The sequence below is a fragment of the Rhea pennata genome, chromosome Z (assembly GCF_028389875.1).
Source record: "Rhea pennata isolate bPtePen1 chromosome Z, bPtePen1.pri, whole genome shotgun sequence".
NCBI lineage: Eukaryota > Metazoa > Chordata > Aves > Rheiformes > Rheidae > Rhea > Rhea pennata.
Genome location: NC_084702.1, coordinates 39,206,256 through 39,222,193, shown reverse-complemented (window position 1 = coordinate 39,222,193; position 15,938 = coordinate 39,206,256). Strand labels below are relative to the sequence as shown.

The 15,938-nt window shown below is 34.5% G+C and overlaps 1 protein-coding gene across 5 annotated transcripts in view; it reads left to right on the top strand.

Moving 5' to 3' along the window:
* The window catches only part of DMXL1 (Dmx like 1), an 85,143-nt gene that overhangs the window by 57,704 nt on the left and 11,501 nt on the right, over positions 1-15,938 (top strand). For all 5 annotated transcript variants that reach the window (XM_062600548.1, XM_062600547.1, XM_062600546.1 and 2 more), the window contains 9 exons: positions 6,301-6,464; positions 7,463-7,599; positions 7,925-8,010; positions 8,760-8,961; positions 10,339-10,456; positions 12,266-12,328; positions 14,451-14,537; positions 15,253-15,374; positions 15,493-15,634. In XM_062600548.1, coding sequence (XP_062456532.1) covers positions 6,301-6,464; positions 7,463-7,599; positions 7,925-8,010; positions 8,760-8,961; positions 10,339-10,456; positions 12,266-12,328; positions 14,451-14,537; positions 15,253-15,374; positions 15,493-15,634 — 1,121 coding nt within the window. The remainder of the gene's footprint in view (positions 1-6,300; positions 6,465-7,462; positions 7,600-7,924; positions 8,011-8,759; positions 8,962-10,338; positions 10,457-12,265; positions 12,329-14,450; positions 14,538-15,252; positions 15,375-15,492; positions 15,635-15,938) is intronic.

Sequence of the window (15,938 nt, the reverse complement as noted above, 5' to 3'; positions counted from 1 at the left end):
TGGATTATGTCATTTCCCTCTGCCCCCTGCTTTAGGTGACTTGAATTATTTGGATAAATAATTTGAATTTCTTGTAATTATGATCCCTGTTTTTCAATTTTCGTTTTTAGACAAAAAAAGCAAAAAAAAAAAAAAAAAAAAAAAAAAAAAAAGTCTTGATAGTCTTGTAAAATTTTTGATCTTTATTAAGAATTAACTTATATGAAAAACTATTGTTTTCTTGCTTGTTTCATAGTAAAGATGAGCCAGAACATAGTCTGAATGTTTCAGAGCTGCATCCATCACGTTATACTTCAGACAGTTTTTTTTGCAGTTTTTGCAGTTGCAGTAAGTGATTATGACAAACTGGATTAGCATCTAAGAATTTGTATTCTTACTGATGTCAAGTTTGTGGACATATTATGTTTTCAAAGAAAACATTAGCTTCTGGAAAAATAACTCTGTTGATCAAGATACCAGAAATCTACCAGATTTTTTCAATGTATGTTCTCTTCAAACAGCCTGAGGGGAAAAAAATAGTGTAACTTAAGTCTACAGAGAGATTGTAACTTCTCTGTAATCTGGAGGGCTCTTCAGGATGCGTTTGAATTTTATTTCAACAGTTAGAAATCCATAGTTTCATTTCATATAATGAATTATTCCATGCTGCAAGAATAAATTAAATGCAAAACTTATTTCAAAAACTGAATATTTTGCAACTACACTTTTTATATTTTTTTGATTAAAATGATTAAGAAGTCATTTTGGATTTCAGATGTATAGCTTACGCTTTTAATTAAAAAAAAAGTTCTATGTACTAATAGCCTATACAAAATAAGAAATGATGCTAAAAATGTGCAGTTTGCAGTATGTATAGCACCGTTTGTGTTGAATACTTTGAATCCTATTGATCTCAGCCTAGGCAAGTTTATATTATTCTTTTGTCTTCCATTTGTAGTATAGTAAAAGCTGGGATGTGAACCTACATCTTGACCAGGAGAATGGAGGGAGGGTGTTGGTTTTGCTAAAACAATTCGGCAAGGTATTTTTAGCAGGTGTCCCTGTCTTGCATTTTCTCCCCGATGTCCTAAATTTTCAAGCAATTAAAAAGTTTATATAAAAACTTTGTTCTTAATTACTGCTATTAAACTCTGTCATCTCTTATTGTGATGATTTTTGCCTAACATGCCAGAGGTTTTGAGAAAGAAGCCTTCATAATATGAATGTGCACATAAAATTTGTCCACAGACCATGCAATCCTGCTGTCAGTCTTCATGCTTGTATTTTTTTTCCTCGAATCTTCTTAATTGATTTGTATCTTTTCTTAGTTTTCTACAAAATTACTCATGATGTTCAACAAAACGTGTTAATATTGCAGATTTTACAAATGTCTGACTTAGTGACAGAGCATCTAAGCAAAAGGTGAATTCAGTGTTTGGTTAGTCAAGGTTTATTTGAGGAATATAAAGGAAAAAAACTCTCAAAACTCATACGTTTATCTGCTTGCTCTACTACTACAAGGAAAACTTCATCAAGTTTCACTCTTTAAAAAAGAGAAAACCTCGTCAAAAAAGGAACTTGCTGCTTCAGACTATATTTGGCAATGTCGTATCTGATAATTGATTTCCCTAGCAGATGAGGAACAACAGTAAAAACCATCCTTGCTTAGGCTTTTTCTGCATGAGTGGCTTAATCTGAGAACAGATGAAATGATACAGATTCCCCAAGTTCTAAAGCCTTTCAGCTTGTGGAAGGAGCTATGTCAAGCTGTTCCTTTTAAATGCAGAATTCCTTGTGATATGATTATTAGAAGTTTTTACTCACCTTAAGTTCCAGCTCAGAATTAGTCTTCAGTGTTAGTCTTGACTTCTTATGGTACTTAGGAGCATTGAACAATCATCATCACTTGCGTTGCCTTCTTATTCCATAGTAAAGCCACTGTCTTCTATTTCTGTCTTCTTTTTTTCTTGGTTAAGGCAGCCATAAAAACAGATTAGATGTTTAACCCGAAGCATCTGCACTGTGAGTGAAGGAGCTATTTTGGCAGGAGCTTAGATTTTCCTGAACAGGAAAGGTCAACAAGGTTTGGATACGTCACGAAGTATTTTGTTATGCTTGTCTCTTAATTTCTTCAAAAATTTCCATTCAGCAGTGTATTGGAATGCACATAATGTCTTCAAAAAAATGAGCGTTCAATATATGCTTCCAGTTTTTCAGCGATCAGTGCTCATTAAATTGTACATAAATACAACAAAGTACAGTCTTTACAGCTTGACTACTGTAATGCTATGAAACATTGAGTTGCTACTGTCAAGTGCTTATTCATTACATTTGGGTACCTTGGCTGGATGACTGGAGCCATGTAGATACTGTTGTCCATGAATAAACAAAATAGGATGAGATTTTTCATGGCCTGTATGCCTGCAAAGTACACTTTCTTGTTAGATTGGAAGTTGAAATTGCCCAGCAGTGCAGACTTCCACCTGATGGTTGTTCAGGTTGGCATTCGTAGCTTCTGAAAAGATTATAACAATCCATAAAGGGCTTTACCCTTACTAAAATGGTTCAAGATGTGACTTGGTCTCTAGTTCTCTTCTCTGGTATTCCATTTTGTTTTGACCTTCCACAAGGCTGCTGTCTGTTGGTGCTGTGATCTAGGATGATGATTTTGTAAGTAGAGGACTTCGTAATTTTACATCTCTTAGCTGATGGCTTGTATTTTGCATTTCTTTGGGATGTTGTCAGTTTAATGTGTGCACGTCATCTTCAGTAAAACACAGTGCCTCTAACTTTCAGTTTTCCCAAAACCTTAAAATGCGGGAGAACTGTCATCTTGCGCTGCCTGGGGAGGTAGAAAGGAGGTGAGGTAAGCAACCCATCATTGGGATATTGTTGCACATATTAGAGCTTGGCAGAAATGGAAGCATTTTTCTTTTCTGAAATATTCCATTTTTTCTTTGGAAAATACCATAATTACAAGACAAAAGTAAAATTAATGGGACTAAAGAGAATGTTTTGAACACAAAACATGAAATAGTTTGAAGTAGAAATATATGAAAAGTAATCTGAAAGCAATAACAATCGATCTGAAATCCTAAATGACAGTGTTGGATTTTTTTTTTTTTTTTTGAGTTTGTACATTTATTTAAAGATTTTTCAGAAAGCAAAAGACCACCAGTAATATGCATTTCAAATCGCTCTAGATCTAGAGTGATCTAGTTGTATTTTCATTTGCCTTTAATAGTGCTATCTGTCAATGCCTAGCCTGTAATATGCTTAAAAATATGGATTAAAAAATAGGAGAAACACCGTTTTTAAAATACAGCATTGTTTCTTGAATTCTGTTTTGAAAAGCAACCTGCAAACCTGTTCTTGCTTGTTTCTGTATTATGCAACCTTATCAATCTGCAACTTGCAATCATGCTTCTTTTTTTTCTGCCTAGTGTTTCTTTTTTTTTAAGCAGTTGCTAAAATTCCATACAGAGTAATGCATGTGCATGCTCTTTGTTAGATAATGAGCTTTAAATAGTAAAAGGAGAATACATTGTACTGTAGCTATTGTATTTGCAGCTTTGAATACAGGTAAGTGAATTCCAAGTAATATCGCTAATGATGAAAAGAGTCTTATGTTACAGTGTAGTAGGATAACGAACTATCACACTATCCTAATTTCAAGGTGGTGATACAGGAGGAAATACTGTCTCCAGCTTTTACTAGATTCTACAGAAATTATTTTGTAGTTCAGCTGTTTGTAGTTGTAATGGCCCAATTGTGGTTTAAAAATGTTTTGAAAATTCTTAGACAATCTTTTGTTCAGAAAAATAATATGAAAAAAATCAGTCACTGAATTTGGGGAAATAATTGTGCCTGTTTAGAAAAAGAATCTTCTCATAATAACATTTTGTATGTGCAAGTGAGGTATAAAAATATAAAGTTAATTAAATGTAGCTTTCCTCAGGGTTCACAGTTGGCTTGGGGAAACATTTCTGTTGTGAACATATAAGTGTAGCATGTAACTACTTAAACAGGCTCTGTTTTTCTTTGGTCCAGACTGTTAGATCTTCTGTTTTCAAGTGATTGGAGTACCTGTAAGAGTTTTGAAGGAAATAAAAATAAAAAAGCCTGTTGTGGATAAAGCACATAAAATAAGGCTAGGAAGTGCTTCTTGCAGTAGTTCCTTCCAGGCGTACCTGGGTTTGCTGCCTTGCTTTGAGTCATACTCACTGTTAATAACAGAAGGTAATTCCAGCAGCATCAGTGGAAGCTTTTGTGGGCCTTTGGTAACAGCAAGGAGTAAGGTTAGAACATGAAGCAGCCAGCTGTATTTGTGATCTTTGTATTCATCCTTGAAAACCAGTCTGGCTCAGCTCTGTCCTTATGTTGATGGTTGAAGTCAGTGACTTGGAATATCTAGTTTCTGGGTCAGCCTTTTTCTAGCCTGCAGAAAGCCTATTTATTATTGCTGTTTTATTACACCAAAGATTTAAACCATGAGGCAGCCCAAATTTGCCTTCACCTAACAGGCACGTAGATGAGATTTTGTGACCTGCTGCCTGGTCTGATTATTACTATATATGGGGGGGGGGGGAAAGCCACTTAAGCAAGAAGCAACTGTTATATATGGAAAAGTTTTCTTAGACTCTTCCTCCCCAACTGTTTTCTGTACTTAGAAGAGTAGGATCCAGGTTTGTCCCATGGTTTTTCTGGATGATATCCTGGTTTTCAAACTTAAATTGGATAACCATAAAAGGACGGTTTTGAATTACATAAAGAAAAAAGTTAAATGTTCAGTACTCAATTAAATAGGTGGTGAAAGTGTGGGTTTTTTTTTTCCTAAAGAGGGTATTTAAAAATGACTTCCTTTTCATCTTAACATTTCAGATAAAATAAAGCAACCTAAGCCTCAATTCCATTTAATTGTTTCACTATAGTAATTAGTCTCCATGTGTTATATCTATCTACTACTTTAAAAATAAAGAGCCAATTTTACAGTCAATGAAGAAATGGATGCAAGGGTGGTTTTTGTTTTTTTGTTTTTTGGTGGTAAATTTTTTGGTTTTTGTTCTTTCCCTCTTTCTTCCTGTAACTGAAGATGGGTGAAGGTAGTCTGGTTATAGTACATCTTGGAACTTGTCCCCTTTCTCCCTCTTCCTTTCCACCACTGAAGTGTTGTGGAAAATCAGAACACTTCCATGTTTCTCAATGTCAATCCACATAATTTCTTCTCTACAGATTTAAAAAAATAAAATTATTTGAATAGAGTTCAACTACAAAGAACAGGAATGATTTCAGGCCATCAAGTGGTTGTGAGCCACCTCATAATTTCTAAAGTAAGCAGTCACTTTTTCCTTATTGGTGAAGTTAATACTTCTCTTAACTGGAAAAATGCAGACTCCAGAACAAACTTACTTGTTCATGTAGTTTTAGCCCAATTGCATTAAGTTTTTTTTTTTTTTTTTTTTTTTTTTTTTTTTTTGGATAGTCTGGATAAATGGTTTCCTTAAGTACTCTCATCCTGGAGAATGTCTTTGGAAGAAATCTTTTTCTGCTTTTGCACAGAAAAAAGACAATCTGAAGGGAGAGGGGAACCCTCAACTCCTTGGGACTAGAATATTACTGCAAATAACTAGTCATTGCAATTCTTCCCTGTTTGATAAGACACGTCTTTGGTTGTATTGGTGAAAATGGGTTTTTAATGGTCTTTAATGTTTGTTGAACAAGTTTCATTAGGACAAACGGATTTATCAGGATTGTACTGTTCAGGGGTCCTCTGAAAGCAGATCAGCTGTAGAACAGGTGGAAATCTTCATGTGCAGAAACTTGCAGTAGGAATGGTAAGCTTAAATACTTGCACAACGTATTTTGAAAGATAAGACTGTTGGCTTGTTCCCCCTTCCCCCCCTCCAAAAAAAAAAGCCCCAAAATCCCAAGCTTAGATCAGCATTCAGTAGTGTTTATGTAAGTAATCTAATTGTTCATAATACTGTTGTTTGAACAGTCATATGTCATTCGTGTTATAAGAATAAAGCTTCTAATGCAGTTTTGTGCCTATTCTACTACTATGTATTATATCTACATGGGATGTCCCCTCTTTGAGTTCTAGTTCTGTTAGTTTTGCATATCTGAGAATTAACTTTCTTTATGCTTGTTCCATATATAAGTGCTAAGTTGAAATTCAGAAGGATTTCTGAAGTCGTCTGAGGAAGACTTACTTTCTATTTCTTTATTCAAAAAAGAAATAAAAAAAAAGTGGGGCCAGGGAGGCAAATGTGACAAACAACTGAAAACAACATGTTGTACTTCTGGTTTCTTTCTCTGTAGATGATGGAGAGAAACAGCAAAAGCGTTTCAGGCTTTCATCAAAAACGTCTCCAAAAGAGAGTTCTCAGTCACCTTCCTTGCCACTGGTAGAGCAGGAGTCTCCATCTTACAAAGAAAAATTTATTCCTCCGGAGCTTAGTATCTGGGATTATTTCATTGCAAAGGTAATTTTTTGCTATTAAAAAATTTAGAGTGTCTTATCACTTTTAAAATAGTGATTTTTTTCTCCTTTGCATTTATTCTAGGTAATTAAATTAAGATGTGTGATAAAAGCTAACTTTTGTTACTCATATTTCAGCTATTTCTAAAATGTTAACTATAGCTGCTATGTTTGAAACAGCTTTCTTTAAAACTTATTTTGAAATTAATTTAATTTCAGATAATGATATGAACACAGTAACATATTGCTTTTTTACAGTTAGAATACAAATGTGCAGGTGACTGGATAAGCTATTTAGATGAAAGAAGAAATGGGAGAAGCTTTTGATTGTCAGTGTCAAATGGGGACAGGTGAAAATAAACTTGTATACTTACTAGAAATCAAGTTAAATTATCTTCTGTGAAGTCTATGGTGGCAGATCTTCCAAATGTAGTGTATAAAGGAGTACTCGTTTGGAAGGCTTGCTATGTTAAAAGCGCTTTTTCTTAAGACTACAAGAGTAAGAAAGATGCACAGATACAGTCCTGAATTTTATATTGATATGAAAATGTGTATTTTCCTCTCTAGAAAGCTAAGTAATTCTATGCAGTTAAATGACACATTTCTGTATCATATAGTTAAATATCAGCCGTATCAGATACCTGAGCAGTATTTTAAGAGGAAAGTCACACGGCAAATCACACATAGTGAATAACACAGTGGAGCAGTGATAGTGCTTTTGTCATAAATACCAAACTCTGCAGGCAAGAGAGAGGATTTTTAAGATGTGGAAAAATATTACAACTTTCATTTTTGGCTTTAAAATTTTGAATAATTTAGAAAATAGTTAAGCTGTTGAAATATGCTATGTCCATGAACAGTTGCCTTGTAATGAAGTAGAAACTTGAAATACTATTAAATTGAGTTAGATGATAATACCTGCTTTTTCATATACAATATTAAGTATTACTAAATGTTGGATAGAAGATCCTCAAGGAATATTGTCTTTTTTTTTTTTTTAAGCCTTTTCTTCCGTCACAGAGTAGAGTGGAATATGATTCAGAAGAAAGTCAGGAAAGTGATGAAGATGATGATATTGATGGAGATGTGTTTGTGTCAAATTCACATAATCAAGAACATTCTAATTCAAATTCATACAGGTAAGTAACTTAAAATTTCAGATGTTCTGCAGTGGTCAGTATTGCATTTGTGGCAATTTGATTTTGAAATAATGCAGCAGTTAGTTAATTATTTCATAGAAGTCCATTATCTAGGCTCTTTTAGTAATTCACAGTTCGTCTTTTACTTGTTAATACATGGTATAGTGACTCTTGCAATCAAAATACCTTTAAAATTCTAAAAATACTGTTCATAGTTCTCAACAGTTGATAACACGAGGATTTAAAGCTTTAAAAAAAATCCTAATTGTGAATACACGAGAAACTTATTTTCTTATTAGTAAATGACATAATGCTTTCTTGTTAGTTGGTCACTGATGCGATTGGCAATGGTTCAGCTGGTACTTCACAATTTGAAGACTTTCTACCCTTTGGCTGGACATGATCTTTCAGGTAATGAGCTGCAGAGTTGTTTTTCCGTATTTAATAACCACATTCAAAAATCAGTCGTGTTGAATGCTCTAGCTGTATTTTGAATTGAAATCTTAACTTTTTTTTTTTTTTTTTTTGCAATTGAGATTCTCATCATAGAATCTTATCATAGAATTGGTGAGGTTGGAATGGACCTCTGGAGATCATCCAGTCCAACCCTCAAATGATTGGCCCATACAGGAATCAAACCCACAACGTTGGCATTATTAGCAGCACACTCTAATCAACTGGATTAAATTGTTCTGATCATTATGGAATAGTGTGATGGGTGGTTTAGAAGACTAGGTGAGAAGGAATGCTCAGCAGTTAGCAGATAATGGATCCAAAATATCTTTGTGACAGCAGAAGTCTCTTAAGTACTTTACACAATTATTTTTTTCTATATGCCTCTTAGACATACAAGAGCATTTACAATATGTATTTCTCGGTGAGCCGCTATGCATTTTTTGTCATTCAAGTATATCATTCCTGCTCCGTGCTTATTTTCAGTCAGCCTTGGGGAATGCTGCTGCTGTATATAGAACAGAGAGCATAAAGCAGTTCATCTTTTAATACTTGCAGGTATTAAGTTGAGGTTTAAATGAAGCTTAAATATGGGGATAATTGAAAAGATTCCAGTCTTTGGCCATGGAATCATCTACATAATGATTGTAATGGAGAAGCAGTTTTTTTTTTTTTTTTTTTTTTTTATTGTTTACTTGTCTTTTTAGAGCTTCCAGTTAGCTCACCGATATGCCATGCAGTCCTGAAAACACTACAGCGCTGGGAACAAGTCCTTCTCCGACGTCTTGAGCTGTATGGAGGTCCACCACAACATTATATTTCAGTTCATGCTTCTGAGGATGCATTAGCTGCTGGTCCTGCACTACTTCGTCATAAAACTTTACTTGAGCCTACGAACACTCCATTCAGGTTAGTGTGTGTGATTTCTCTAAATACTGACTATAATATATTTTATTATACATCTAGCATATCATGTTGTCAATGCAGGTGAATGGACTGTAACTATGTATGCCACTTTCTAGATTTGCTCCAATAATCCCATTCATAAATTGTGAGTACACATCAGAATTCATGCATATCTGGTCCAAAGCAAGACCAAGAAAAATGGTCATATTTTCTGACTTTTTTTTAATATTTTTTAATTGAAGCTTAACGTAGTCTACTGATTGAGTGTCTATAAAGAATAACTATGACTGTTGATAAAATGAAAAATACCAAAGTTGCCTTGAGAGAAATGATCATTAAGGATGAGTAACAATTAATTAAATAATTGTTCCTCCTTTGCAGGGAATAAAATGAGATTCTTGTCAATACGCTCTCCTAAAATCAAGGGAAGAAATGTCTACCATTTATAATATTTGTATAGTTGCCTGTAAAACTGCATATTCCAGGCAGAGAAGAATGCTTAGTTTCTAATTGACTCTTTCTCACAGACTTCTGCTTTTTTAATCTTACTGTCATCTGTAGTTGCAGAACCAATAGAAGAGTCCAGCTTTTTGTTGCAAAATACCATAGGCTTATCACACTTTCCTGCCTGCCCCATAACTTGAAAAAAAGGACAGCCTAACATTTGTGTTGTGGTGTAGGTTTTGAGGCATGCTGTATGACATTATTTTTAAAAATTATTTTGAGTGATACAGGGTTTGATGGTTTTGAGCCTGCCTTAAGGAGCTATAGTTGTATTTGCAGGTTTTGCTTTAGTATATGGTTTCTAGGCATGAGTGTCAACATTTGAAGTCCTTTTTTCTTTTTTAATGAACACTTACATGTGTTGTATTATTCTTTATTAAAATAAACACTGATAAAAGGCTACTGTCATCTCTGATCTGATTCTACAGTATTCTGTCTTGTCATGGTTGTTTCAGAGATGTTGCACAGCTTATGATCTGTTCCTTAATAGGAAATGTTAGTCATCCATTGTCTTTGTGTTAGGAGCTTTTATCAGCAATAAATGTAAATGATCTGTGTTTTGAAGATTGAGGTACACTAATAAATAATCTGTACAGTGATTTTATTCTTGTATAATAATCTCTGAAAGAGATTATTCTGAGTTGTCCCAAGGTAAGAGGTCAAAATATTCTTCCTTCCCTTTGCACTCCCTATCATCTGTAGGTTTGCCAGGAAAATGGCAGTAGAATATTTGTGGGTAGATGCTGTCCAAGTGCTTAGAGAGCTATAGTTCAGCCTTAGTATTTCTTCTGACTTACTTTGATTAGCTTATAAATTATCGCAGTCTCTTGTAAGTATGGGCATGATATAAATACTCATTTTAACTCTGATCTGTAGATCAAACAGTCATGTTGCATTATCTGTGAAGAGGCTCTGGCAGTACTTGGTTAAACAGGAGGAAGTCCAGGAAACGTTTATCAGAAATATTTTTACAAAGAAGAGATGCCTAAATGAGGTTGGTATCGTATATAAACTGTTGCAGATTAATATGAGAGCTTTTATTTAAGAAATCTGTGCTCTTTCTTACTAGGGTATGAATGAATAATTAACTTATCTATGATTGTGTATACTTCTACAGTACTTTTCACTGAAAATCTCTGTCCCATTGTTTCACTGAAAACAGAAATAATCAGTGTCTGAATTGTAGGCTGCCTGAAAAACTTAGCTTAGAATGTCAAACCTTAAAATTTCGAAGACCAAAATACTTCCAACATAATCAGTCAAAAAATCTGAGTTTATTGTTGCCATATTTATTCTGGCCATTCTGGATTTACCTACTGGTTTTGATCTTATGTTTCGGTTTTAAAAAGAGAATGGTCATGCAACAGTGACAGGGACAGTAACTTTCTCTAGCTGTATTCTGGGTCACAGACTCCCTTAAATGTTTCAAAGTTGTAGCTCTACACATTGGAGGTTGTTGGTTTTCCCCCTTTATAGCTGCTGGACTGTTTTGTTTAACCCCTGCTCCTGAACTGATTTATTAGTGTGCAGTATCTTTTCTGTTCTCTGGAATTCTATGCCATAGTTCTGCCACTTGTCCTCTAATCAGTAAAACTGCTATCAGTCCTCAGACTGAGCAGTTCTGTTGATCAGGTCTACCTGTACAGGGTGGTTTGACCATGTCACAGTGTAACACAGTACAGTTGTATGTAGTTGTATCTTATCTTTCTATGTCTCACACTTGTCAAACTGTGACCTTTAGCGTCTCAGAATAGCGTATCAGCAAGATGGCATTATTTGCAGGAGTTGTCCTTTTGAATGAATGGTTTTTAAAAATCTCATCTTTAGATGAAAAGTAGGATGATAATTTAAAAAAATTTCACCTTGGCTATACTTATGCCTAATTCTGTACAACGTACAGAGTGCCTTTAAATGTAGGATGTGTTTAAACTTGCATTATCCTCCCATAATCATTCCTGTAATTCTTCAGTCTAAAACTCTGCAGTGCTTAATTATCTAACCTCATCATGCCAAAACTTACTGTATGACTTTGGTGTTTTATATTTACTCCTTTGTTAAATTATTTCTAGGTTATGTGCTTCAGGTCAGTAAGTGACATTCAAAAGAATGACCTGTATCATAGAAAAATTACCTAGTAGCAGAAGTAGAAGAGAGAGGATCAGATCAGAAAACACTTAAGTGTGTAGGAGAAAAGAGTATTCATCACTAGTAAAGCTGTGGCAGCAAGGAGTTCTGCATGAGCTCATCTTTGTCCTGGCATAGCTAGACTACTAGCTTGCTTGCATGTTTATATGTTGAAGCTACTTGTGTCGAGTGCAAATTGTAATTGAGAGGAAGTTGTTCTTTTTGTCTTGTTCTTTGAAGATGCCCTATTTCTGATGATGCCTTACGTTAATGCAGCCATGCTGCTCTGCTATATGGAGAGGTTTTTTTGAATATTTCAGATGTTTTATATGTTTCTAAGTAGGATCGCTGGCAGCCTTGCACAGTATAGGTTTGTTAGCTTTGTTTCCAGTTATGGCTGACAATATGTCACTGGAGATCACTTACTTTCCAAGAAATCTGACAGTACAAAATATATAAATTAACGTCTTCTGCACTCAATATGGAATTTGGAATTTGAGAATTACTGTTGCTGCACAACAAAATATGTATGTGACATGCATGTATGTGCAAATTTACTGTCGTGTTTTAATTGTTCTGTGTTGGAGTAAATAACAAGGAATTAAGCATTTCCTTGACATCTTGTACGTTATGTCTTATCTTTATTTTTTATTCTGTCGTTGTTCTTTCATTGATGAAGTCATTAGAAGACCACAGTGAAACCATGAAAAATTCTATGGTGGAAGAGCCCATCATCAATAAGGTACACAATAGTAATGCTCAAATTATTTAGACTTCACATTATTAAGTCATTTTTTTAACTGATGTTGGTCACTCTTAAAAATCCTTGCCAACATAGCAAAGAAGCTGAAGAATTAAGTTCTGCAAGAACTTAAGTTAAACTACTCTTGATATAGAGCCTCTCTTGATCCAGCTTTTTAGGATATGTTTATTTTCAACAACCAGGTAAGCACAGTATTATCAAATTCCAGAGCTATTCCAACCACAGAGTGGAGACTGAGATTTGCCCAAGTGGCTTGGAAAATTCAGTAGCACTGTGGGAAGTGGTATACAGGAACTTTGAACTATCAGTAATGGCTAGAATAGTCCCCCATAGGTGAAGATGAATAATTGTAGTCTGACGTCAGTGCTGTTTGTTAGCATCACACTAGTTTGATATCCTTTAAAACTTCTAATGAGCCTTAGTTTTAAAGTGGTTATGAATTAGCTTGTACAACATCTTTAAAATATTTTTATTCACATTTTTAGAAATAGTATTACAACTTTTCCAAGTCTCTTTATCTTTCAGAAAGTTGCTGTTTTATTCAGATTGACTTTTTACAAAACTAGTGAGAATACATAATTAGTCACTGTGTGTTCCCATTTATATGATGGAACAGTATTAGCAATTAGCTAATTGGAGCTGAGTGACACCCCCCCCCCCCAAAAAAAAAAAAAAAAAAAAAAAACAATATCTTGAGAGTCTGTTCACCACATAACACAGGCCACTTTTTGTGCCTTATTGTCAGTGCAGTTTTGTGCAGTTTTAGGACAAGATTACTAGAGTAGCAACACATGTGTTGTGAATTCTAGTTTTGACCTAAAAAAAAAAAAAAGTGGTATTCCATTCTGTGGTATGTAACAGCTACAGCCTTTTCCAAGCCTTGAAAAAGACTGTTTGCAATTCGTATGTATTCTGTCAGTAAACAGCTTTTTGGACTGCACCCATCTTACTGTTGTTGAAATAAAATACCCTTGGGTAAATCTTCTGAAGACTGGAGAATTAAGTTGAGTTGGAGAGGCTGGAAAACAGCAGTTCTAGAATAATGCTTTGATTTTAGAGGAAGTACAAATTTTACACTTGTAAGGTTTGAATTATTACATCATCATTTCTGTTTTTGCCTTTTCTTACTGTAAAATTGTCCTGTATCCTCAACAGTTCCTCTGTTCTGTCAACTTAATATTTAAAATTCTGAACTTTTTAATTTTGAATAGGAGTACTGCAGTGCTGCTAGGAGATGCAGTTTAGAATTTGATTATGTGCTGGCATACAGCTGGATTCATCTTAAATACAATTTTCTATTTTGTAAAATAAGAAAAGGTGGTCCAGCTGGATTCATCTTAAATACAATTTTCTATTTTGTAAAATAAGAAAAGGTGGTCCAGCTGGATTCATCTTAAATACAATTTTCTATTTTGTAAAATAAGAAAAGGTGGTCCAGCTGGATTCATCTTAAATACAATTTTCTATTTTGTAAAATAAGAAAAGGTGGTCAAGTGTCAAATACTATATTAGATTGTGTAACGAAACAAAAAATTAATAGTAAAATTAAAATTTAAAATAGCTGCTAATTGTTTTGCAGTATTGGAATGTGCAGGGCAACTTAGCAGACTTATGCAGTTGTGAAAAACAGGTGAATTGGAAAAAGTTCAGACTTATTTTCCTGCTCTGCATCTTGTTTGTGCTTTCTTTTGGACTAGTTTATCACTTTTAGTAGTGAAATTAAGTTTTCCTAAGAATGTGAAGAGACTTAGCAAAAGTATTTTTTTTCTAAGCGCAAAATGTCAAGACTTTTTTAATCAACACCACCTACTGTACATGTAGTTTCACTGATTTTTCAGTATCTCTGAAAAAGTTATGAGAATGTATATAGTAAGTGGGGACTTAGGACAGATTAAGTTTTCTGTGTTGCTGAGGTAATCTCAACATAGCACTGGGAAGCTATATCACATTTACCATAATAATTATAGAACATATTTGTCATTTATTATGCTCAAAATTGAGAAAAATAGCATGATTGTGTTTGGTCTCAGTACTTCCAGGAAAAAAAAAAAGTTGCACAAAATCTTGTTGCATTTAAATATGCTTTACCTTTTAAATACAGATAGAAACAGATCTGGGATACCCAGGAGGAAAGGCAAGAATAATTCATAAAGAGTCTGACATCATTACTGCTTTTGCAGTCAATAAAGTGAGTATAAAGGAGATACGGTAACTTAATTGTGTGGTACTTCCATCTGTTAAACAAGTGACGATCCCAGTGTGAATGGGTATATCCTTTGCCAGCTGCCCTGATAGATAAGCTTGAATTCTTAGTACTTCTCTCTCTAAAGCACTTCATAATTATCCTATTAAAGATACCTAGTTCTATTACAGACTGTCATCTTTTTTTTTAATTATTGTGTAATAGAAGGAAGGGAGATGGAGCCACTCTACATTTTTTCTTTAGGCTTGCATGTAGCCATGTTTCCCCCCCCCCCTTCCTTCTCTATCCAGTGCTACAAGGAAATAGTGATCGTCTTCTCTTGTCGAACTGTTTAAATCTTAAGTAGTGGATGAGAGAAGGGGAGGTGGTTGCAAGCAGTGTGGTATAGTATGCTGGGTAGTAACCTCATGGTTCTCTGAGACAAAGAGAAACTAGAGCTGCTCGGGGGAACAGGTTTAAAATACAAATTGTGTGTATGTTACTCTCCCAAATAGAAAGAAACTTTTAAAAAGGAAACATCAAGTTTAGCACATTTAAATATATAGATTAGGCACAGATGTTTGTATTTGATTCTGTGGTATTTGCAAACTGATTAACTGGAGGATTTTTTGTGAATAATTCTAAAAAGCAGGTCAAGTCCAAAAAGCATGCTTTTAAGTATTCCTTTTGTAACGGTTCTTTTTTTGTGTTACTTTTTCAGGCAAATCGGAACTGCATTGCCATTGCATCAAGTCATGACATTCAAGAATTAGATGTTTCTGCGATTTTAGCTACCCAGATCTATACCTGGGTTGATGATGACATGGAAGTAGAAAATAAAGGGTATGCTTTTTATGTTTCCAGTAATGCAGCTTGAGTGTGCATAAATTTATGGCGTAAGAAAGCACAGTATTTAATATTGTTGCTTGGACTATAACTTGTAATGTTGTTTCATTTATAGGGCTGATGATTTCTTAGTTATACATGCTCGTGATGATCTGGTAAATGTTCAGGGAACTACTCCTTATACTCATAGTAATCCTGGCACACCTATCAATATGCCTTGGCTTGGTAGTACACAAACTGGCCGGGGTGCATCTGTGGTAAGTAACTTGTCAAAGAATAGCATTCTCTCTCTGCATCTCTGCTTTCTCTTTAGTGTTACTGCTTATGTTTTACATATAGCATGTGAATAAAAGCAATTTGTGTGTATGATCAAGACAAGAGCTGGATTTTTTTATGATCTGATTAATGGGCTAAAATACTGCACAGAATTGAAGATGAGCCAGCTAAGCAAGCAGAATTTTTAGTCAAGCCATTTTTTATACTTAAGATAGGTCATTAAAAAATAGAATTAAACAAGGTTCAGGTATGAGATCGCAGTTTAAGTTGCTCTTTAATGAGCTG